At 41.2% G+C, this 24,029-nt stretch overlaps 1 protein-coding gene across 7 annotated transcripts in view; it reads right to left on the reverse strand.

Annotated features, from left to right (window-relative positions):
- LOC134634083 (NACHT, LRR and PYD domains-containing protein 12-like) overlaps positions 1-24,029 on the reverse strand; it is a 42,075-nt gene that overhangs the window by 5,685 nt on the left and 12,361 nt on the right. For 3 of the 7 annotated variants that reach the window (XR_010094813.1, XR_010094814.1, XR_010094815.1), the window contains exons 4-20: positions 23,181-23,422; positions 21,018-22,809; positions 17,096-17,269; positions 16,003-16,176; positions 12,616-12,792; positions 12,264-12,440; positions 11,443-11,622; positions 10,321-10,497; positions 7,916-8,092; positions 7,482-7,655; positions 6,943-6,980; positions 5,429-5,499; positions 4,978-5,033; positions 3,989-4,203; positions 3,491-3,750; positions 2,985-3,104; positions 2,747-2,876 (exon numbers count right to left, since the gene is read on the reverse strand). Coding sequence is in view for 4 of the 7 variants with exons in the window: in XM_063483140.1 (XP_063339210.1) it covers positions 2,292-2,641; positions 2,747-2,876; positions 2,985-3,104; positions 3,491-3,750; positions 3,989-4,203; positions 4,978-5,033; positions 5,429-5,499; positions 6,943-6,980; positions 7,482-7,655; positions 7,916-8,092; positions 10,321-10,497; positions 11,443-11,622; positions 12,264-12,440; positions 12,616-12,792; positions 16,003-16,176; positions 17,096-17,269; positions 21,018-22,809; positions 23,181-23,422 (4,684 nt within the window). In the remaining 3 variants the exon portion in view is untranslated. Of the gene's footprint in view, positions 1-6; positions 2,642-2,746; positions 2,877-2,984; positions 3,105-3,490; positions 3,751-3,988; positions 4,204-4,640; positions 4,750-4,977; positions 5,034-5,428; positions 5,500-6,942; positions 6,981-7,481; positions 7,656-7,915; positions 8,093-10,320; positions 10,498-11,442; positions 11,623-12,263; positions 12,441-12,615; positions 12,793-16,002; positions 16,177-17,095; positions 17,270-21,017; positions 22,810-23,180; positions 23,423-24,029 lie in introns of those variants that run through there. The other 4 variants (XM_063483142.1, XM_063483140.1, XM_063483143.1 and 1 more) reach the window with 4 other exon arrangements.

Below are 24,029 nucleotides of genomic sequence, written 5' to 3' on the forward strand. Positions count from 1 at the left end.
TGAGAGAGAGAGAGATACGGGTACAGAGAGATACGGGTACAGAGAGATACGGGTACAGAGAGATACGGGACTAGGTGGAGAAAAGTGGCTTTAACTTTGAATACTTCTGCACAAGAAACGTTTCCCCCAAGATTGAAGACATTTTTTAAAGAAATTTAAATCCTGCAAACAAACTTCAACACGGGATTCAAAGCTCCTGTCACGCAGGTTTTTACTGTTTTTACTTCAATCTAAAGCATCAGTGGTTAACCAGCATGAAAAATGCATCACAAACACAGAGTCATGATGATAGTACAGACGAACATCAGCAGGCTGTATGTTTAAAGAGTTACTTTAAAGGTGTGTATTACATTAAATGCGTGGAAAGGATCCACACACAGTGTTTTATCTCACCCATCCTTTGTGTCCAAACCTGACAGGTACATTTCCCCATCTTTACTTTGAGTTTCTATTTCAAGTCATGTCCTGTCTTATTTTGCAATCCTGTGTACTTTCCACATTTTCACTTCCTCTTATTATCGGTTTCCCTCATCTTTAACTTTGTCGCATTTTCATCACCGTCATGTCGTTCTCGCGTGTCATGTAGGCTTTTAATCTCTTGGCAGCGGTCAGATCATCTGTGAAGGTAACTATGTTTAAAATGTGAGAGAGCTGAGATGAGAGAGCTTTTATTACAGTCGAACCTTTCTTAGTTTATAGTCCTCTTCACTTCCTGAGTGACCCACAGAGACAGGTCAGCTTCATAGTCTGTCACTTCACCCACGGCACACACAGCATGAGCTGCACTAGTGTGCGCCTGGAAAGATGTTTAGGCTGATTTCTGGGGCTTTTCCTCACCCGGGTTGTTTGCCTCACAGACTCTCTGTCAAAGTATGCACTGGCAGCCTTACATAAACCTTCTGGATGTTATCCTGGTCTCTTGTGTCCGGGGTTTATTCCTGTTTCCTGTCATTTGCATTGCCACAGTTGGGTGGCAGGCTGAGGTATGTTGTGTTAGCAGAGGCTAATGAAGCTGCAGCAGTACTCTGGATAGGGAAAGCTGACAATCAGCACCTTCAGCGCCCCTTCCCACATTTACATTGCTATACATAGTTTATTGTTCTAAATGTCTCACATGTTCTGTCATATTTCCAACTCTTCTCTTTGTATTTAACAACTTCTGTCTAAAATCCTCACACAGCCTGACTCCTGGTTTGTTTTCACACCTCCTAACTTCACCTTTATTAGCTTTTACATCCATGTCTTTCTTTTCTTTACATGACACAGAGAGATGAAAGAGTCGTCTCTCACTGCAGCTTGTTTTTATCTGCCATCATCAACCTCATTCACATCTCTCACACACTCAGCAGTAATTATTTACAATATTAGCAGATATTAACAGAAATGCCACCCACCCATCTGCCCTGAAGCTACTGGGATAAAACAAAAGCCATCTTCATGATACAGACCTCTGGTCTTTTGTGTCACACATGCTGTTCTCTTCCCTGTCAACTTTTGTATGTGTGATATAGGAAGTCAGAGGAAACTGACTGAAGACCTTTAGAGGAAATTTAATGGCTTAATTTATTAGCAGAGAGGAAGGAAACATGAATCTTTGTGATTACCAAACTGTGGTGATTTTAATCACATAAGGAACAGTTAAGACAGATGGTTACTAATGCAATGTAAACACATAACAGCCAAAATCCGTACAAAATAATTAGAATAATTTCACAGTAACATTAATTTGATTGATTCAGATGATCAAGACTGAAAAAATAAACTTGCAGCTTTGATCCAGAATCCTTCAAACCACAAGTCTTTCCCTTCCAAAATAAAGCACCTTGAAATTGTTGATGTTAATCTGAGTACTTGACTATATAAGAATCAGTCCATTTACCATTTAATCTGGGATTATTTAAAAATAGTTTGAGTAAAAATGAAAACTTAATAATAGCATTTCTATCAGTTTAAAACTGATAAACATCATGTTAACGTGCACATTTCCTGTCTATATGTGTGAGGGTATTTTTTTAATCTTTCATGTGACTTTCAGTACTGCCTCCATCACCGAGCTTCTATCGCCATCTAGTGAGAGAAAGCTAGAATGACTTTAGGGAAACACCTTTAACATTATGAAGCAGTCTGAGATTGTAAACAGCTCCATCTGATTTTCTGCTCAGCATCCATTCAAACAAGTCCAAGTTGGTTCAAGAGAATCACTTTCAGAGTGATTAAAAAATCTCGTCATTTCAAGATTTCACTAAGTAACGTGAGACTTTAGCATCACAGCCCACAGCTCATGAGCTTCTTTAGAGGTTTTTTCGGCTTCGCTTTGGCACGAGCACTCTGAAAAGGGTTGGGTCCACCTCTTTGAGAACATCGAGCAGATGTCTGCAGGCGTCATTTCCTTTTCGTCGCACGGTGTCGATTATGCATCGCACTTTATTTGCTCTGCTTTTTGTCTCAGATGTCCCAGACTCCATCTCTGCATCATTAATAACTGGACGCTCAAGGAGTTTATCTACAATTTTGTTTAAACCCTCTGCAGACACTCTTTCAATAAACTCTGAGCGGATTTGAAGCAGCTTATTCTCATCTTTTTTTGTTTTGTGGTGTGCGCTGTCCTCTGGTGAGACTCGGTCCTTTTCTGGGACAAACACTAAAAAGAGACTTAAATATGATTTCAGTTGAACTTTTATAAAATATCCTTGTAGCAGAACTTTATACAGTCATTTCTGCTGCTGCAGACGAGTGGAACTTTTACCTTTACGGCGCCAGACTTCATTTCCATCTTGGTCTTTGACTATCAGAGTCACAACCTCCAGCTTTGCAGTCAGGAAAACCTCAAATGTTGGATAGTAATTCGGTCCAAGCTTGTTCCAAAACTCTGTGTGCTGAAAACCAACAAGAATCTGTGGTTTTAATAGGGCTGATTGAAAACTATGCTTATTTTATATTTGACTTTATTATCAGGAGCATTTTATTCACGACTGTTGGCTCACCTTCGGCTGTATCTTCAGGCCCTCGGGTTCACAGTGGACACTGTAACGCTGACCGATGTGAAGCACGCAGTCTGAAGACGTCTCAATGTATTTAGCATCACTGCCTTGTTGCTTTTTAACCTCAGTGGTAGGATATAAAATTATGTTAATGTTCATATGTTGATCTGTTTATCTATAGAAATCATTTATAATTATCAAGTGTTGACTAAAGTGTGGAACAAATGATCCAGTGCAGTCAGCAAACCCAGGTTTACTTTGTCAGCAGGGGGGGAGCGATAACTATGCAATCAACTCTGGATCTTTACTGAAGTCAAGGATAAAGCGCTGTGATTGGTCAGTGAGAGTGAGGGTCTGCAGTCTGAGAAGCTTGACTCTGTGCTTCTACTAACCAATGAATAAAGCCCAGGGTGTCTGCCCCCTACTGGAAGCATCAGAAATCTGCAGGTAAACCATTTGGATTCTGATGGTGACTACAGAGCGAGACCGCCTGAGTGCTCTATGCTTACCTCTGACAGATGGATTCTTTCATGCAGGAGAAACACGTTGATTTTTAGAGGCACTGTGTCTTTAAATCGGAGGAACAGCAGAACCTGGCCTGGTTCTGGGATTTTAAAGGACTTTTTAACAAAATTCCAGATAAGGCCAAAGGCAGAGAAGTGGGAGACGCTCACAATCACATGCGTGTCGGTGATCCTCATCGGTTTCAAGATGCTTATCCCATCATCAAAGATGTGCGCGACAGACAGCAGGCCATCAACACACAAGGCTGTGAAAGCAAAGAGCTGCTGCACTATTTCCTGCTCAGAGATTCATCCTGCACCATTTACTTTTCAACACTTCAGGTCGTTCAAACTAATCACTGTTATCTACAAGTTAGATGCTACCCTTTATTAATGTGTGCAACAAAAATCATAATAAAGTGCTTGTTTTGATACTGAACACAATTCATCTTAACTGAGCATCACACAGATGTTTTCCGAGCATCATCGCAGCACGGTGCTCACCCTCCTTTGTTTCACAGTGTGGCAGGTGGAGCTGACGGACTGCATCCTCAGAGCATGTGATGTTGAACAGCGGACCTGCAGCTGTTTTTCCAGCTTGTTGAAGGAGGCTCTCATCCCATTGGACATTCCAGTACAGCAGCTCCGCCTCCTGAACCATAACAAACACCAGTCTGGTCAGAGTACACTGGAACACGCCTGGACCAGGACACCTGAACCTGTAGAAGATGAAAAGATTAAACTAGAATCTGAAAGAAAGAAACCAACAAGAACATCTGAAGCTTCTGTTTGAGTCCAAACTGTCACATCCACCAAAGTGAGGGGAGGCTACATCTGTAACTCTGCTGCTTTGGCTGTAAAGCCAAACCAGGTTATTAATTCTACTTGTGGTTTGGGATATCTCAGGGTTTGAGTCACATGTCACATTATTAGAACACGGTTGTGGTTAGTCATCCCGGAGGCTTAAGCCTCTTTCTGGACTGATAGTAACCTGCCATCACTGTAAGTGAGTTTTATATTATCAGAACACCTCAAATCACACAGAACCCAGATGAACCCCGTCATCTCTAACAGAGCCAGGCATCTGCGGAGGCAGCTGTTACTGGAGCTGGAGGGCCAAGTGAAGGTCCTGCCTGAAGTCTGACATGATCTCTGTCACTGAGGTGAGGGACGTCAACTGTCTGATCAGTTCCTTCATCACTGATAGTGCAAACTAAAGCTGAATAACTGAGATGCTCCAGATGATCTTTCAGTGGAAGTGATGTCTAAGTGAGATGGACAAAGGAAAACACAGAGGGAGGTGGCTTTGAAAAGCAAAGTACACAAATACACACAACGTCTCATATATTAGACATCGATGGAGAGGAGGAGGTAATTTACTATGTCACACCTCCAGGTGTGCAATACAAATCAGGCCACATCAGAGCATGTGTGATATCATTCTAATGTGGAAGAATAAGAGAAAGCAGTGACAGCTGTGGCTTTATTATCACCTGTAGGAGATTTGTGTGGATTCAGTTTGCTCTTCAGGTGTGAAGCTTGATGGAGGCTGGAAATCAGAGAGGAACAAAACCAGCTGTTTAAAGCACCAACAAACCAGTAGGCAGTGAAGAAACTACAAACCACACAGCGTACACATCAGCAGTTATATGTACGTACTTTCAAAACTGGCAGTAAAATAGTGGAACTAAAAACAATGAAAACATGGAGCCATGCAGGATAAAGCTTAAAGCATCCTGATAACGTACAATTAATCAGTGTTGCAGTGCAAGTAAATTCAACACGTGGAGTTAGTTTCTGTCCTGAAGCCTCTTTCTTTGTTCCATCAGACAAAGTTTAGACTACTACTATGAAAAAGTCTACTAAAGAAAGTCTTTGGTGACTTGCCGAGATTAACAGTCATTACATGTGTAAATGATAAGGATCCGCTTGCTTTTGTCTCACCTTAATTGGCTCTATGTCATCCTCAGATAAATCAGCTAAAGGGTTCATATCCAATGTTTCTTCAGAGTCACCTGACGAGAGACAAACAGCAGAATAATTCAGGATTCCCTGGAACACTTTTCAGCAGAGCTGACTGCAGACGTCCAAAGTGTACTCAGAAATATTACATTAGAAATCAAAACTGATTTGTGTCTGAATAATTTAATCAAGATCTGAAAACATGCTACCATTTTCAGCTGCACCACAGATAAACTTTTATAGAGCAATGTTTCCCAACCTTTCAGAGCCTCAGCACATATTTCACATTAGAAAAAAATCACAAACAAAAATGTCACAAAAAGCATATTGATAGTTTTTCCCTGGGCACCATGTATAGTGGAATTCGCTCGGTTTGTCCCCAGTACACCTTTTTTGCTTTTGACCACTACTCATGCTAGGGCCTTCATGTGGTCAGACTGCCTACTTTTTCTTTTCAAATATTTATCTATTAATATTACACGCTGCATCGTCTCACAGCATGACTATTATGTGATTTCTTCTTCATCTTCTTTTGTTTTACTGGGAGTTGGCAACCCATTTAATTAGAGCAGGTAGTTGTACTGCCCTCTAGTGGAAGAGAATGTAATTATTCTGCCCGTTACTCACAGCAGTCGCTTAGAGTACCCATCAGGTGGAACCAGATAATCTTCCAGGACACACCTGATCATTTGGGAAACACTGTTATAGAGTATCTGAGTATGTTGACCAAAAAGTCAGGCTTTGTTGACAAACAGTTCTTACATCTGTAGCTGAACGTGCGTATCACTCTTCAAAGCACACAGTCACAAAGGGGCTTCACAGGTTGGTTGAAAACACATTAAAGAGGTGTGCATATCCCAACATACAAAGATGCAAGCGTGCATTCTCAATAAATATTTGCATAGAAGCATTTGCTGTGATCCAATGATGGGGTGTGCAAGATTAAGGAGAAGCTCATCTCTATGAAACTAACTTTTCCACATTCATTTCAAACAGCCTGCATACTCAGTCGATCTAACGGGATGATGAAGGAAGGCTGTTTCAAAGTTTATGCGCTGAACTCGAAATATGAGAGTGGAAGTGTCAAAAAGTTTTGATGCAGTGAAGCTGCTGGGTTAGTGTCTCACGTCAGCTATAAGCTTCTCCACGTCCAGCGTTTGAGTGCAGCCGGCTAAGAAAAGATATCTAGGAGGAGTTCAGGAGTCCCGAGTGGTAACCTTCTAACTATTATGATTTCTAAAACATGAAATAAACCTGTTCATCATCAAATTGCAATTTTGAATTTTAAGATGTTTAAGATGTTAAAATGTTTTATGGCCTTTTATTTAGACCTTGTAGCATTTTAGCATGTTTGAAATACATTTTTCAAATATTTTCCACACCTCCATACAACATAATTTATAGGATTTCTATGTTAAAATAAGCACACAGTCATATACATATTTGATGCTGTTAATTAAATATTGGTGAATAGGAGACATCATCTCAGTACTCACAGGCTTTTTCATTTAAAGGTTCAATCATCCTGTCAACCCTGCAGATACAAACAGAAGAGTTTGAGTAGAATAATCCATGTTTGCTTGAAGCTTCAGCTCAGCTTTATTAATTTAAAAACAAAAATTACATTAAAAAATTGATTTTTTTTCTCTCCAGTCAGAAAGTTCTGCACAAAGGAGATCTTTGTTTTGTTGGGTTGCTCTATAATTTTATAGTATCTTTATCTAAACACAGCAACAACAAAAAATACTGAATAGTTATTAAATCACATTTTTTTAAATTGGTTCAGCTGAACTTAAAAATATGGACTTGAAGCTTGATTTGCCAGATCTGACCAGACTGACAAAAGACTAAAACTAAACTCATTTTCTGTGCTTGTTTTTCTTAATTTCAGGTAATGTATTAAACAATATCATTTCAATGAGTTTTTTTCTTAAGTCAACTTTTTATTTTTATTTTAGTCAAAAATTTTTCACATCTACTTTCAGCTTTTAGCTTAGTGTTATTTAACTAAAAAAAGCTGCGACCCTCTACTGACCCCAGAGTCTCCAGTCTCCACTGTGGATCCTCCACAAGCTCAGACAGCTGCCTCAGATCTGATTCCTGCAGGTTGTTTCCTCTCAGGCGCAGCTCGCTCAGATAGGAGGGGCTGGACTTTAGCGCTGAAGCCAGATACTCACAGCTGATCTCTGACAGACCACAGTACTCCAGTCTGAGTAAAAAGTAAAAGATTTAAGGTTATTGTACAAACTTATTCTTGAAATCATAGAGTTATTGTTTATTCCATTGTTTACTTTTATTAAACATGCCAGTGGCCACAGATTGACATGTTTTTATCCTTTTAGAGCCAACCTTTTTATCTCCAACTTTAACAATTAAGACTCCATTATGAAGAACCACAGTGTGGGTCAGTATATCAGTCTTATGTCTGCAGGTCAGTGGAAAACAAAACTTGAAAACATGTTGACTGACCTCAGAGTTTCCAGTCTGCACTGTGGACTCTCCAGAAAACCACACAGATGCTCCACTCCTAAATCCTGCAGTTTGTAGTTGGAGCTCAGGTCCATCTCTCTAAGAAAGGAGGGGTTGGACTTCAGAGCTGACACCAGAAATCTGCAGCTGTGTTCTGACAAGCTGCAGTCCTCCAGTCTGAATAAAACAAAAGACATTTGTAAGCTCAAAATTTTCTGCTTGAAATCGTTCAGTTTTTCATCGTTCAGAGCCAAAGGGAGAACAGAAAAATGGTAATTAAATGAAAACAATTGCAAATGAATGTTTGTCATATAAAACTAATAAGTCATTAATTTCAAATCCTTAATCATTGTTTTTTTGAAAGAATTTATTTTAGATGAAGTCAGTGTTTTTTTCCATTAATATTTCTTTTTCATAAGTTGTATTAACTTGATGTTAGTATTATTATTGTTGTTGCACGAATGTGCCATTTCATAGCTTTATTGTAGCTTATACACATTTCAGGAGTCTAGAAACAACAGACATCTCTTGAACAGACATCTTGTCATGGTCCCCTTGTCTCTCTGGCTGGCTCATGCTGGCTACAGGTGTTGTTGTTGTTTTTCCTCCTCCTCTCTGCCTGGGCGGAGCTCGGTACGGGCTCTCGCTCTTGGCCCACACACCTGTGTGATTGTCACCACCTGCTGCTGATCTGGCTGATTTCCCCAGCTGCTATTTAAGGCAGTGGCACAGAGTAACTCACTGCTGGAATATGGAATCTCCTGAGTTTGTGCTCTCGGCTTGATCAAAAGAGCTCCTTGTGTATATTCGCCTGTGGAACTAACTGTTGTATTCTGTGTGTAGATATCCCCCTCCTGGACCAGATTACGGACCCTGCATGAGTGGAGTTTTGGAGCGAGTGCGGCTGAAGAAGAGTGATTGTGTGTGGAGGAGCTGTAGCGGTGACTGTGCTGAAGAGGAAGCGTGTGTGTGGATTGCCCCCTCTCCCTGGAGCCCTGGATCCAACTCACTGTATAGCACTAAAGGGTGTGTTCCCTGTTGTAAATAAATTGTTGTAAATAAATTGTCTTCTTTTGTTTGCAAAGAACTCTGTCTGCACGTGAGTCTGTCCAGTAGCCATGACACACCTCTTGAACAAAAACATTTTTGGTTCACTTCTGGTATCTTTTGTTCATCCCACATCTGTTTATTGTTCTTTTTTTGTTTGCATTAATAGACCACTGTAGACTATTATTCTGGCCTAGAGTAACTAAGGTTAAGGGGTGTCCAAATTCATAGGCTGCATCCTCCTGAGGACCCGGCCTTCGCGGTCTACGTGGGCCGGGTCCTCAGAAAGTTGGGTAGGCTGAAAGTAAACGGCTGTGAAATTGGACGGTCTAGCCTTCAGATTTGCGTCACCGCTGTCTCGGTGGAGTTTAATAAACTCAGCCATCTGCTCTTTGCTATATAAAATATAACAGGACGCTGGTGTAAACTCTCGACCGTCTCACACTTCTGTTTAATCAGTTTTCTGTTTGACGTTTATTCAGCTGCGTGAAAACCAAGGAGGAACCCACCCGGGGGATTAATAAAGTTTTATTTTATCTAATCTAATAACTTTAATCTCAGCCCAACCGATTTACTCCAAACAAATAAAACACTGAAAAAAGCCAAACAATAACATTTTTAGGTTGTCTAAGTGACTTATATATCCTGTTTAAACTGAGTAGTGAAAGACCGCGGTGATCTGAAAATGATGTGCCAGGAGTTTGCTGTTCTCACCGGCTCTAGTGACCCTCGAGCTCCCGGCTAGCTATCAAGCTGGTGGGTAACAGATGTCTACGAAAACATCGGAGCACTTTTCCAAATATGTGATGTCTTGATAAACCGAGCTGATATTTTAAGTTTACACAGCTACCATTATCACCTAAAAACATGTTAAAAGTTTATTTTGTGACCCAGAAAGAGAAATAAGAGTAATATTAAAACTTAGTAGCGGCCGCCATTGTTGGAAACTGGAAATGGATGGGCCATGCTATGAATTCTGGGATATGGTGGGCCACGAAGGATACACCTGACCCATCCTTTAAATTCAGGGAAAAGGAGGACGCACTTGTCGACTGCATTTGTCGGAGCCAAGAATTTGGTCAGCCTTCGTTGCGTCGCTGTGACGTAATCGGCCTACAAATGCGGCCTCAGGAGGATGCAGCCCATGAATTTGGACACCCCCTTGTCCTCATCATCTTTGAACTCCAAACAGAGACAGCTGTTGTCTAAAACTGTAGCTAGAAAGGTACAGAAAGTACATCAATGTCAACAACATTGTCTGAATCTGATTTAAAGCATCAACATGCCACAGTGACTGAAGATCCTCGGCTTTACCCTTATAATATTGGATATTATGTTTCATCACAACTGTGTCTGACCTCAAAGTCTTCAGTCGACAGTGTGGGCTCTCCAGAAAATCACACAGCTGCTCTACGCCAGAATCCTGCAGATTTTTATTGCCACTTAGGTCAAGTTCTCTTAGATGAGAGGGTCTGGACTTTAGAGTTGAGGCCAGATAATCACAGCTGATTTCTGACAAACCACAGTTCCCCAGTCTGGATAAAGAAAAAAATAGGTACATTTATCAGACAAAGCTTTGGGATCTTTTCAGGGCTGAAAACGTTACAAAATTTTAAAATTCAGAAAACAGAAACTTCAAACAACTCAAACCAAAAGGATGCAGGTTGAAACAGTCAAACCAAAAAAGTCTGCAGCTCCACCACTTGTTACATCTTTAGAAACTGGTTGTATTATAAATCTCCAAGTTTCCAACCTTCCGGTTGAATTTGGAAGAGAATTTACAGAATGAAACATTTTGGACAAGAGAATTAGCAAATAAACTCTCATATGATGTGAGAATGCAATCAAACTGTTTATTGGTGGGAAAGTGTGTTTTTTTTCAGAACACTGAAGTCGAGCATTGTCTCGCACAACATTAGCTTATAGCCAGCTGTTGTTATAGCTGGCTCGTTGTCAGATGGGTGGGTATGGGAGCGTTGCATTTTTTATCTAGTAAAATAAATAAGTATCAGTAATAAATTAGTAAAACTAATTTTAAACTAAGTAAAATTAGGCATTTTTTTAAAGCCCTGACTTCAGGAATTTTTAGAAGTTTCGTATTTTGTACCAGACTTTCAGTTTCTTTTGTAATTCTCAGGAATATTCCAATACAATCCTATCTGAGAATATGAGGTTTAAGAACAAAAAATGTCTAGAGGACAGTTCCTCTGTTGCAGTTGAGCTTAGCTCTGGCCTCTTTTCTTGACCCTCCTTTCCACGTTTCCTTTCTTGAGAGTTCTGTGGCAATTGCGCCTCTCACAGCTGTAGCTATTATTACCCAGCATGCCTTTTAGAAGCGTAAAGGTAATGAAAATGTGCAATTATTACACATGCTGTGATTTTTACTGTGATTCAGTATAATGTCAGCCACATGTCTGCAGTTTAATGTCAGCACAGCTTTCACATATTTGTTTCAGCACAGCTAAAACATGGTGACTGACCTCAGAGTTTCAAGTCTACAGTGTGGACTCCCTAGAAAACCACACAGCTGCTTCACTCCTGAATCCAATAGTGTGTTGTTGTGGCTCACATCAAGCTCTCTCAGATGGGATGAGTTGGACTTAGCAAGAGCTGAGACCAGATAAGAACAGCTGATCTCTGACAACCTGCAGTACTTTAATCTGAAAAAAGAATAAAATATATATTATTAGTTAAAGTTCTTCTTGAAATCGTTCAGTCTTTGATAACCTTGATGCAGAAGATTAGAGAGCAGAAACCCCAAACAGCTGTTTTAATACTGAATGTTTTCTTGTTAAACATGATTTTTGGTTTTATTTAAATGTCAGATAGATTTAAATATTAAGTGAAGTTTTCTGGATATTTACCAAGTATTATCCATAGAAGATTTTTATGGAAGGTTACCATCCTACTTATTTACCCTCATGTTCCTGAAGTCTGGCTTTGTCACAAAGTACATTTTATGAAGAGTTATGCTGTAATGTCCTATGCTAGCTGTGAGTAAAAACAATGCACAATCAATCAATGTCAACTCTCTCTGAGATGGGAAAGGTCAGCAGGTAAGTTAGAACCCTTTGGCAGGCTGGATACGCACTGTGAGCTACAAGTTATCAAGAGTATCATTGTTTTAACTTTTCAAATCTCAACATTGTTCTGCTACAATAAATAATAGAAGACTATACACCATATGCTCCAGATGCTCAGTATGGATCAGTATAATATCAGCCCTATCACTTTAGTTTAGTGTTAGCACAATTTTCAGATCATATTCATCTTGGCACAAAACTAAAACACTATGTCTGACCTCAGAGTCTCCAGTCTACAGTGTGGACTCTCCAGAAAACCACACAGCAGCTCCACACCTGAATCCTGCAGGTTCCTGTTCTCACTCAGGTCCAAATGTTTCAGATGGGAGGGTGTGGATTTAAGAGTTGAGACAAGAGCAGCACAGCTGATCTCTGACAAACTGCAGCATTCCAATCTGAATACAATTGGAAACAAAAAACAATGTAACCAAAACCGTTGTTTGAACTTATTTAATGTTTCGTAATATGTTCAGACATAATTATGAATTGATCATTCTAAATTGCATATCCAATTTAGTGCAAATTTTCACATCATATTCATCTCAGCACAACTAAAACGTGATGTCCAACCTCAGAGTCTCCAGTCGACAGTGTGGATTCTCCAGAAAACCACACAGCTGCTTTACTCCTGAATCCTGCATGTTGTCATTAGAGCTCAGGTCTAGTTCTCTTAGATGTGAGGGGTTGGATTTCAGCGCTGACACTAGAGAGGTACAGTTGCTCTCTGACAAACAGCAGCCTCCCAGTCTGAATGAAAAAAAAAACAATTCATTATGCAGAACTTTTTTCTGTGTAAGAAGAGGTTTAGTAAAATAAATAAATAAATAAATAAATAAATAAAACCAAGACGATTCTGTCAGAAGCACTCAAACTCTCAGACAACATGTTTTTAATTTTAATAACATTACACAGGAAAAAAAACTGAGATTTTTCTGCATTTCTGCTTTTACTGATAGGGAGGTGTGAAAAGCAGACAGGAAAGTGGGCTGAGCATGGGAGAATGAGAGTGCTGCTTAGTCCAGCTGTTATACATTTAACAGTTATTAAGAAATGGTCAGACAAAGGAGGGGTTTTTAAATTAAACAATGTTAATTCTTCAGTTTCTGTGATATGTTACAGTTTGAGAGAAGACAACTGAGTCTAATAATGAGTCTAATAATAATTTAAAAGTTTGTTAGCTTCCTTTGGAATCTTCACACCCCCCCGTTCTCTGTTGCCTGTTGGGGTGGGGAGGCTGGGAGGAGTTGGCCGTCCGATTGGGGTCTGGAATGTGGGGCCTCCCTGCTGCTGCGGAGTCGGGGCGGTCTGCTTCTCTCCACCCCAGGGAAGAGGGTAACATGACCTGGGTCTGGGTGCAGTTTCCCCCTCCAGGGGCAAGGGTACCTAGACCTGGGGTATAGAGTACGCTTGGGGAGTGTGATTGTGTGTACAGTGTCTATTTATGTCTGTCTCCATGTTGGGTGAGTGCTGAGTAATTGCATGAGGGTGGGAATGGATGTTTGTATCTGTGTGTGCCTGTTTGTCTGTGTCTATATGTCAGGTCGGGTATCAGACGCCACCTCTCCAGGGACATCTCAGGCCCTCCAAGTTATGTAGGCCTATCTCCCCCCACCACTCCCCCTGCCAGTGGCAGACACCCTCAGACATCAGTGCATTGGTGGCTGAGTGACCCCTCATCTGGGGCTCTCCTCAGCTCTTTCCGGGAGAGTGGCACGGCTGCCCCTCCATTGGTCTTCCTTGGTCTCTTGTGCTCTGAGGCCTCTGGATGTCTGGAGCCTGGATCTCTTCCATACCTGCTTCATGCCCTGGAGGACGGGGCTACGGCTCCCCACACCCTCTAGCAGATCATTACATGAAGGAACCTTTTAAATACAAGTGCACTCATGCTCACAGGTGTACACACGGGTGCTCACACAAACAAACTACACCCTTTTTGGCTGCTACCTCAAAGTACACTGTGCGCTGTCGATCTTACGTGGTGCACAATAATATTCAATATTTAGTATTTACTGTTATATTCACATCGATCATCGCGATGTCGTTGTTTATTATATTGTTCTCTTTTTTTTGCTTGTTTTCTCTTTTTTCTTTCTCAACAGGTGATCCAGGTGATTGATATATATATTTTTTGTCTGTTTGTTTTGTTGGTTTTTGTTTTTTGCCCTTCATCACCGTTCCTCTTCCCCGCTGTTTTTCTTTCCCTCTTTCTTTCTCCCTTTTCTTTCCCACAGGCATGTCTGTCCCATGTGTAGCAAGTGAAAATAAAATAAAACAAACAATAAAAGCAAAGGTGAATCAAATGGACCAATACGGCAAGGCCGGGATGGTCCATTTGGTAAAGTAAATCCGTTGGGCATCTTTCTTTGCCTTTAGACAATAATTCTGATGGCAAAAGAACCAAACGGGACAGGCGGGGGAAAAAAAAAAAGTTTGTTAGCTTTCAGCATCTTTAGGAATAGACAAAAAGACCTGTATAATAACATTTACTATTAATATATATTAACTATTATAATTTAAGTGACTTGATTCTGTCTTTATTAATTATTGATTCCATGTTTGCCTTGCTCCTGCTAAACTGCTTTAATAAAATATCCTGATATTAAAGTCTAAATTGTGGACATTCCCTTTTTAACCCTTTGTGAAACAGTCAAAGTAAAAATCTCAGTATGAATTCACATTAAACGTTAAAAGTAACAGGCTCGTGGGGCATCGTTTTTTAAGCCACTAAACTTAACTGAGTTACCAAGTGCACCGATCTTAGACGGGAACCGCTGTTAACGCATGGCCCTTGCCGGGCCTGCAAGGTTACTCAGGGCCCTGGCTTTTGTCAGAGGAGGCAGGAGAGACATTTGAAGGGTTTTTGTGGGAGTTAGGATTGGACTAATCCCCTCAGCCATCTGCTCCATTTAAGCTCTGCACTGCCCACTAGGTAAGTCTCATAGGATAAGAGATTAGGGTTAGGTAGAGAGAAAGCAGATCCAGACTTCCTGTATTGGGATGCTAGTTTTGCAGATCGACACATGAAATATATTTACTATTTCATGTCAGAACAGCTTTGTATTGTAGATGATAAAGAGGATTCTGTTTTGTTGTTTAACATATCTCATAATGCTAAATAAATCCAAACCGAATTAAAAAAATTATGTCAGTGTCTTATGCTATATAAGCTAGCACAGACCATTTTAAAGAGCCAGTGGGATATGCTACATAATAAGAAGGCCACAGCAACCGAGAGCTGCCTTTGTCAGCAAAGCTGAATGTTGTTCCTCTTTTAGTAGCTTTTTCATGTGAAAACCATGCCTGCTTATGCCAGCTCCCACCTCTCTGTTTAAAGCATGTTGCAGTGCTTAGACTGATAGCTTCCTCAGTGGAAGAAATAAGCTAGGAGAAACACTCTGTGACTTAACCTTGATAGCTGAATTCACAGAACAGGTGTTTTCTGTCTGTCCTCTTGCCTTAAATGCGCTGTTTTGCATGGCCATCCCCTCAAAGCCAAAGATATGGAGTTTACTGTTCAATTAAGATACCAACATAACATATTTTCAAACTGAAGCTTAAGCCAATGGCATTTTTCATATTTGCTTCGCTGAAAATGAAAATAATCAAAATCTTTAACTATTCAAAATAGTTTTCTGTCAATCATAATTATATGAACTATACAATGAATAATTCAATGGTTAATGTCAAACCTTTTATGCACTTAGAACTGAAAGAAAAGTATACAGTTAATCAGGGAGCCCTCTCTGAATTAATAAAGTTCAGGAGCCATAGCAGGCTAAGTTGGGTCATAAGTTGAGAACAATTATTTTAGGTTTTTGCTTCAGTGAATGAACTAAACAACTAAAGAAGAAAATGGACTTTAACATGAAGATCCCCAGGGTGGATTTCGAATTTAGTGTGACCACAGCTTTCACATTATATTCATCCTAGCACAAAAAGTAAAACATGGTGATTAACCTCAGAGTCTCCAGTCTACAGTGTGGACTCTCCAGAAAACCACACAGTTGCTTCACATGTAAATCATGCAGATTGTTTTTACTCAGGTCAAGTTCTCTCAGATGGGAAGGATTGGAATCCAGAGCAGACAGCAGAGATTCACAGCTGTTAACTGACAACCAGCAGTCCTTCAATCTGAATAAAGAACAAAACATATAGACAAAATAATTTGTGATTCATTCTTATATGTTCTTATCAACAAGATTATTTCCAACAAACAATGCACGCATCCTAAATCATTCTGCTATTACCGATCACCATTCCACTTGTCTCCTTCTTAGACACAAACAGCAGGTAGGTCAGACTGCCAGGACTCACTAGTTATAGATACAATACATTTACAATACATTTGAACATCTCAATGAGTACTTTCAGTCAAATTTGATTTAATACTTGACTTTCTCAAATCTTTGTAGTCAGAGACTGCTGGCTTTGTAAATGACTTGTACATCTTGTCTGTTTTAAATGAGCAGCAGTAACACAATAGATATATGTTTGCGGTGCTGTTTAAACTTTCACATTTCTTACTCATCAAATATTTCTTCATGCACTATATACACAATATCACAACTCAAACACAGTCATCTGAGAAAGAGCTCCTAACTGTACCTTTATTGGCTTTTGCATTCATCTTTTTATATTCTATTTGAGCCATGTCTCTTTCTATATATATTTATACAGATGCGCAGTCTAAGCAGCCTGCCTTTATATGCTATCATTAGATTTTCAAAAGCCTCATTCACATCCTGACTTCATCTTCACTGACTGATGGAGCACAACATGAACCTTTGGAGGCTGAAAAACTGTCCCGTCAAACATTTCAACTTGTGTCAGTGGTTAGTTAATCTCTTTTCATATCTTTAAGTTCTACTTGGAGCCAAAAGGAAAAACATATGTTTGGTCATTTAGAAAGACATAAAATTTTTAGATGCACTGAAATGTCTTCAGATTTGTGTTACAGAAAATCATGAACATTTTAAAAATAAATATTGTTTAATATTATCTGAAATATACAAACAAACAAACAAAAAACAGCTGAAGTCAGTGAACTGACCTCAGAGTCTTCAACTGACAGTTTGGACTCTCCAGTCCAGCTGAGAGCAGTTTCACCCCTGAATCCTTCAGGTTGTTTTTACTCATGTCCAGCTCTGTTAGATGAGAGGGGTTAGACGTCAGAGCTGAGGCCACAACCTCACAGTGAGCGTCTGAGAGTACACAATGAGTCAGTCTGTGATTAGAGAATATATAAATGAGTTATTGTAAATGCACAAGACATATGACAACAAAACTTTCTGCCACCATAATCTAATGAACATCTGCTCTTTACATCTATGGTTCAACTCTGATCATGTTCAGGTGTTTGACATGAGACACGAGAATGATTCTGTTATTTTCTAATGATGTTTATACAAAGCAAGAGTCCAATATTGTCCCATGTTTTCAGAGTTTGCTCACTGCCAGTTAGTTCAGGAATAAAGAAGGGTACATTGAATTCAACTCCCTTTCTTCTTCAGCAGATCGGTATATCGTGACTGCTATTCTGATGCTGGTGCTATTTATGCTTAGCTGTCCTGGTTAAATGCATAAACACTACTATCTCTCTGTAAGTACAGTGCACTTTCTTTCCACACAAAGCTGTAAATACACAAATTTCAAAGCAGGAGATAATTTAACATACACCATATTGCTAAAAGTATTCACTCATCCATCCAAATCATTGACTTCAAGTATTCCAATTACTTCCATGGCCACAGGTGTATAAAGTCCAGCACCCAGGCATGCGTACTGCTACTACAAATATTTGTGAAAGAATAGGTTGCTCTCAGGAGCTCTGTGAATTCCAGGTATTGTGATTATAATTCCAATGTGTGGTGATTGAATGCCACCTGATCAGCAAGTCCAATTGTGAAAATTTCTCACTAAGTGAAAGCGTTTGGGAATGTAGTCAAAAGAGCCACAGAATATAGACTACATAAAATCCAAGAGCAGGGTTAAGGAATGCTGAAGCGCATAGTGCAGGTCGCCAACTTTCTGCAGTCAATCACTTCAGACCTCCAAACTTTATGTGGCCTTCAAAATAGCTCAAGAACACAGCTAAGAGAGCTTCATGGAATTGTTTTTTATGGCTGAGCAAATGCATCTAAGATGCAGTGTTGTAAAGCACTCTGCTATTGGACTCTCAAGCAATATAGACGAATCATGCTTATCCATCTGGCAGTCCGATGGATAAGTCTGGGTTTGGTGGTTGCCAGGTAAACAGTACTTGTCTGACTACAATGTGCCAAGTTTAAAGTTTGGTGGAGGGGGGATTATGGGCTCAGAGCCTTAGTTCCAGTAAGCTTAAGCATGCCAAGACAGTTTGGAGAATTTCATTCTTCTAACATTGTGGGAACAGTTTGGGAATAGCCCCATTCTGTACCCATAGTGCACGCCAGTGCACAAAGCAAGGTCCATAAAGACATGAATGAGCAAGTTTGGTATGGAAGACATTGACTGGCCTGCACAAATTTCTGACCTTAACCTTAAAGAACATGTTTGGGATGAATTAGAGTGCAGACTGGGAGCCAGGCCTTCTTGTCCAACATCAGTGTCTAACAAATGTGCTTCTGTGGAAGAATGGTCAAAAATTCCCATAAACACACTGCTAAGCCTTGTGGAAAGCCTTCTTAGAAGAGTTAAAGCAATTATACCTGCAAAGGTCTTGCTGACATTATATTAAACCCTATGGATTAAGGATGCCAGTCAAGTTCATATGCATTTGAAGTGAATACTTTTGGCAATATAGTATAAATACAGGCATAAGCTCTGGCTATAAACAAATTTTACGATAACTAATTTTAGCTATCATATTGTGATCCACAAACTGTAAGGAGTGGATCTCAGAGAGTTTCTTCTCTGATCTGTTAGCTGATTTCAAGAACACTTGACTCTCCAAATACACTTAGAATTTGTTAATCTCCATCGGACAGTGCAATATGTTAATGCTTCTGTCAGTAGAAATTTAATAACCGTTCACTGTCTTTGAGAATATTGGGTCAACCAATTACTTACTTACAATTAAGTCGACTGACATGAACCAAGCTATCTCAAGTAAGGTTCAAGCTAGTGCATGTTACTAGCTTGTTCATTTATATCACTAAAAAGAAAAACTCATCTTTATTTTGATGCTGAACTTTCCAACTCTCCTGGAATAGTTTATTGTGCAACATCACTCGATTGGCTAGCACATGAAAAGCTGCACTTCAAGAGCACTAAAGTATTAAACACATACATGTCAGTCATCCCTCAGTCTGCAATTAGTCTTTGAGATGGTAAAGCTATAACATGTGAGGTGTCAGCAAAGATGTTTCATTTATTTGTTGATTTAATAAATGAATGAAATGAATGTCTCTGTGAAGATAAAGGAAGACTTTTTTTTAAAATTATGGGCATATTTTTATGAACTAGCAAATGGTGATAGAATGTACACACCTAGCAAATGGCAATTGGTGGATCAAAATAAACTAGCAGAAATTAATCATCAGATATTTAGTCTGCATGGGAGTTTGCCCAACCAGTCTACGTGTGCTTTGTGAACTTGGAGAAGGCATTCGACCGTGTCCATCAGGGGGTCCTGTGGGGGGTGCTCCGGGAGCATGGGGTGTCTGGCCCATTGCTACGGGCCATTCAGTCCTTATACGACTGTTGCAAGAGCTTGGTCTGCATAGCCGGCAATAAGTCGGACTTGTTCCTGGTGGGTGATGGGCTCCGCCAGGGCTTGCCCTTTGTCACCGATTCTGTTCATAATTTTTATGGACAGAATTTCTAGGCGTAGCCAAGTGGCGGAAGGCTTTCACTTCTCTGCTTTTTGCAGATGATGTGGTCCTGTTGGCTTCATCAGGTGATGGCCTCCAGCTCGCCTTGAAACGGTTTGCAGCCGAGTGTGAAGCGGTGGGAATGAGAATCAGCACCTCCAAATCTGAGGCCATGGTCCTCAGCCGGAAAAGGGTGGAGTGCCCACTCCGGGTCAGGGACGAGACCCTGCCCCAAGTGGAGGAGTTTAAGTATCTCGGGGTCTTGTTCACGAGTGATGGGAGAAGGGAGCGGGAGATCGACAGACGGATTGGTGCAGCGGCTGCAGTGATGCGGATGCTGTGGTGAAGAGAGAGCTGGGTATAAAAGCAGAGCTCTTAATTTACTGGTCGATCTACGTCCCTACCCTCACCCATGACCATGAGCTGTGGGTAGTGACCGAAAGAACGAGATCGCGAATACAAGCGACGGAAATGGGCTTCCTCCAAAGGAGGATAGGGTGAGAAGTTCGGCCATTCGGGAGGGGCTCAGAGTAGAACCGCTGCTCCTCCGCATCGAAAGGAGCCAGTTGAGGTGGTTCGGGTATCTGACAAGGATGCCCCCTGGCCGCCTCTTGGGTGAGGTGTTCCGGGCATGTCCCACCAGGAGGAGGCCCCGGGGCAGACCCAGAACACGCTGGAGAGATTATATCTCTCGGCTGGCCTGGGAACGCCTTGGTGTTCCCCCGGATAAGCTGGAGGAAGTGGCTGGGGAGAGGGAGGTCTGGGCTTCTCTGCTTGGGTTGCTGCCCCTGCGACGCGACCCTGGATAAGCGAAAGAAAATGAATGGATGGATGGATATTTAGTCTACAGGCAGAGCTTATGGAAACTTCTGCATTTAAGTTAAAATTATCTCCTGCAAACTGAGCAGCACAGCCATCATTATTTTCCATTACCTAGGTACAAGGTGTAGTAGGTCTAGTTGTAGTGTTCCATAACTCTAACCCCTTTGTTTTTTAAATGGCGTGATAGAACTTTTTCAGTGTCCAAATACAAAAGTATATAATATAAAGTAGAAAATAATTAATGACCAATATCTACAATACAAAGCTAAAAATAATAAGAATAATAATTTTGTATTACATGAAAAACTAAAACCACAAATCAACAATGAAGAATAATACTGAATAAAGACTTGGTCTCACCGAGCCTTTCTGCAATTCCTTACAACTGGAAAAAGTCTCAGTCGCCCATCCAATGATGCTTTGTACTTGTTTAGGTCTAACTCATCCAGAACCTCCTCTGACATCTGCAGCATGTAGGCCAGAGCTGAGCAGTGGATCTCAGAGAGTTTCTTTTCTGATCTGTTAGCTGACTTCAAGAATACTTGGATCTCCTCATGTACTGAGAGGTCGTTCATCTCTACCAGACAGTGGAAGATGTTGATGCTTCTGTCAGGAGAAATTTCATCACTGTTCATCTCCTTAAGATTGTTGATGACTCTCTGGATGGTTCCTGGACTGCTCTCTGTCTGACCCAGCAGACCTCCTAAGAGTCTCTGGTTGGACTCCAGACAGAGGCCATGAAGGAAGCGGACAAACAGGTCCAGGCGGCCATTTTTACTCTGGAGGGATTTCTCCATGGCTCGTTTAAGGAAATCATCCAGAGATGACCCACTGTACTTTTCTCCAAGGAAGGCTTCCAGCACCTCTGTCTTCCTCTTGGTGAAACAGTGGAACATGTAGACTGCAGCCAGAAACTCCTGAATGCTCAGATGAACAAAGCAGTAGACTGGTTTCTGGAAGAGCACACACTCTCTTTTGAAGATCTCTGTACAAACTCCTGAGTACACTGAGGCCTCCGTGACATCCAGACTACACTGCTCCAGGTCTTCTTGGTAGAACATGATGTTTCCTTTCTCCAGATGTTCAAACGCCAGTCTCCCCAGCTTCAGAAGAACTTCCCTGTCAGCCTCCGTCAGCTCCTGTGGACTCGTCTCATGTCCCTCATGGTACTTGTTCTTTTTCCTCTTTGTCTGAACCAGCAGGAAGTGTGAGTACATGTCAGTCAGGGTCTTGGGCAGCTCTCCTCTCTGCTCTGTAGTCAACATGTGCTCCAGAACTGTAGCAGTGATCCAGCAGAAGACTGGGATTCTACACATGATGTGGAGGCTCCTGGATGTCTTCATGTGGGAGATGATTCTGCTGGACAGCTCTTCATCACTGAATCTCCTCCTGAAGTACTTCTCCTTCTGGGTGTCAGTGAAGCCTCGTACTTCTGTTAGCCTGTCGACACATGTAGGAGGGATCTGATTGGCTGCTGCAGGTCGGGAAGTTATCCAGACGAGAGCCGAGGGAAGCAGATTCCCCTGGATGAGGTTTGTCAGCAGCTGGCTGACTGATGACTTCTGTGTGACATCAGACAGCAGCTTCCTGTTGGTGAAATCCAATGAAAGTCTGCTTTCATCCAGGCCGTCAAAGATGAACAAAAGCTGAGAGACAGCCAGCTTCTCTGCTGTGACCTTCTGTAATGTTGGATGGAAAACATGGAGCAGCTCCAGAAGACTGTACTGCTCATCTCTGATCAGGTTCAGCTCCCTGAATGAAAGCAGAACCACCACACTGACATGTTGGTTCTCCAAGCCCTCTGCCCAGTCCAGAGTGAACTTCTGCACTGAGAAGGTTTTTCCAACACCAGCCACGCCGTTGGTCAGAACCACTCTGATGGGTCTCTGTTGGTCAGGTAAGGCTTTAAAGATGTCCTGGCACCTGATTGGAGTGTCATGGAGGGCGTCCATCTTGGAAGCTGTCTCCAGCTGCCTCACCTCATGTTGGTTATCAACCTCTTCACTCTGTCCCTCTGTGATGTAGAGCTCAGTGTAGATCCTGTTGAGGAGGGTTCTACTTCCTGTTTCATCACTTCCTTCAGTCACATGTTCACATCTCCTCCTCAGACTGATCTTATGTTCATCTAAAACCTCCTGCAGACCAACATCTGCTGAAAGAAAGAAAAACAGAAAGAAAACTGTTCAATGTCTGAACAACACAACAAGTAGTCCAGTTTTCAGAATTGAGTCCATCAATTCAATTCAATTTAATTTTATTTATATAGCGCCAAATCACAACACCAGTCGCCTCAAGGCGCTTTATATTGTACAGTAGATCCTGCAATAATAGATACAGAGAAAAACCCAACAACCATATGACCCCTTATGAGCAAGCACTTTGGCGACAGTGGGAAGGAAAAACTCCCTTTTAACAGGAAGAAACCTCCGGCAGAACCAGGCTCAGGGAGGGGCGGGGCCATCTGCTGCAACAGGTTGGGGTGAGAGAAGGAAAAGGAAACAGCAGACAGATATTCAGTCTTACTTTGTACACAACTGCTCTGACTGGCTGTCTGCAGTACAGCTCTGGTTCTGGATCTTTTACCACACTGGGGACAGGAGGAGTCTCCTGATGAAGCAGACTGGTCCCAGTATGAGGAGATGCACTGTCTGCAGACCCAGTGTCCACAGCTGGTAGAGACGGGATCATTTAGGATGTCCTGACACAAAGCACAGCAGGACAGCTGCTCCTCCTCACAAATATCACTCCTCTTCCTCTTCCTCTCTCTGTGAACACATTTCTTTATCACTAAAATTATTTAATGACAGAAGCTCTAATGGTCACAGAGAATAATAAAAATTGAGCTACTTTTCACAACAGAGTATTCATCAAGATGATTTTTGGTTATATAGTGCCAAGACAGGATAAAGACATGCTGTGGAAGAGAGACAGAGATTAATAACAAGTACGATTCAATGCAGAGAGGTCTATTAACACATAGTGAGTGACAAAGGTGACTGAAGAAGAAACTCAATGCATCATGGGAATCCCCGGCAGTCTACACCTATTGCAGCATAACTAAGGGAGGATTCAGGGTCACCTGGTCCAGCCCTAACTATATGCTTTAACAAAAAGGAAAGTTTGAAGCCTAATCTTGAAAGTAGAGTGTCTGTCTCCTGAATCCAAACTGGAAGCTGGTTCCACAGAAGAGGGGCCTGAAAACTGAAGGCTCTGCCTCCCATTCTACTTTTAAATACTCTAGGACAGCGGTCCCCAACCTTTTTTGCGCCACGGACCGGTTTGTGCCCGACAATATTTTCACGGCCTTTAAGGTGTCGTGGATAAATACAACAAAATAAAACTAGTACCGGTACCGAAAAAAAAGAAGATTTA

The sequence above is a fragment of the Pelmatolapia mariae genome, linkage group LG9 (genome assembly GCF_036321145.2).
Source record: "Pelmatolapia mariae isolate MD_Pm_ZW linkage group LG9, Pm_UMD_F_2, whole genome shotgun sequence".
Taxonomy (NCBI): Eukaryota; Metazoa; Chordata; class Actinopteri; order Cichliformes; family Cichlidae; genus Pelmatolapia; species Pelmatolapia mariae.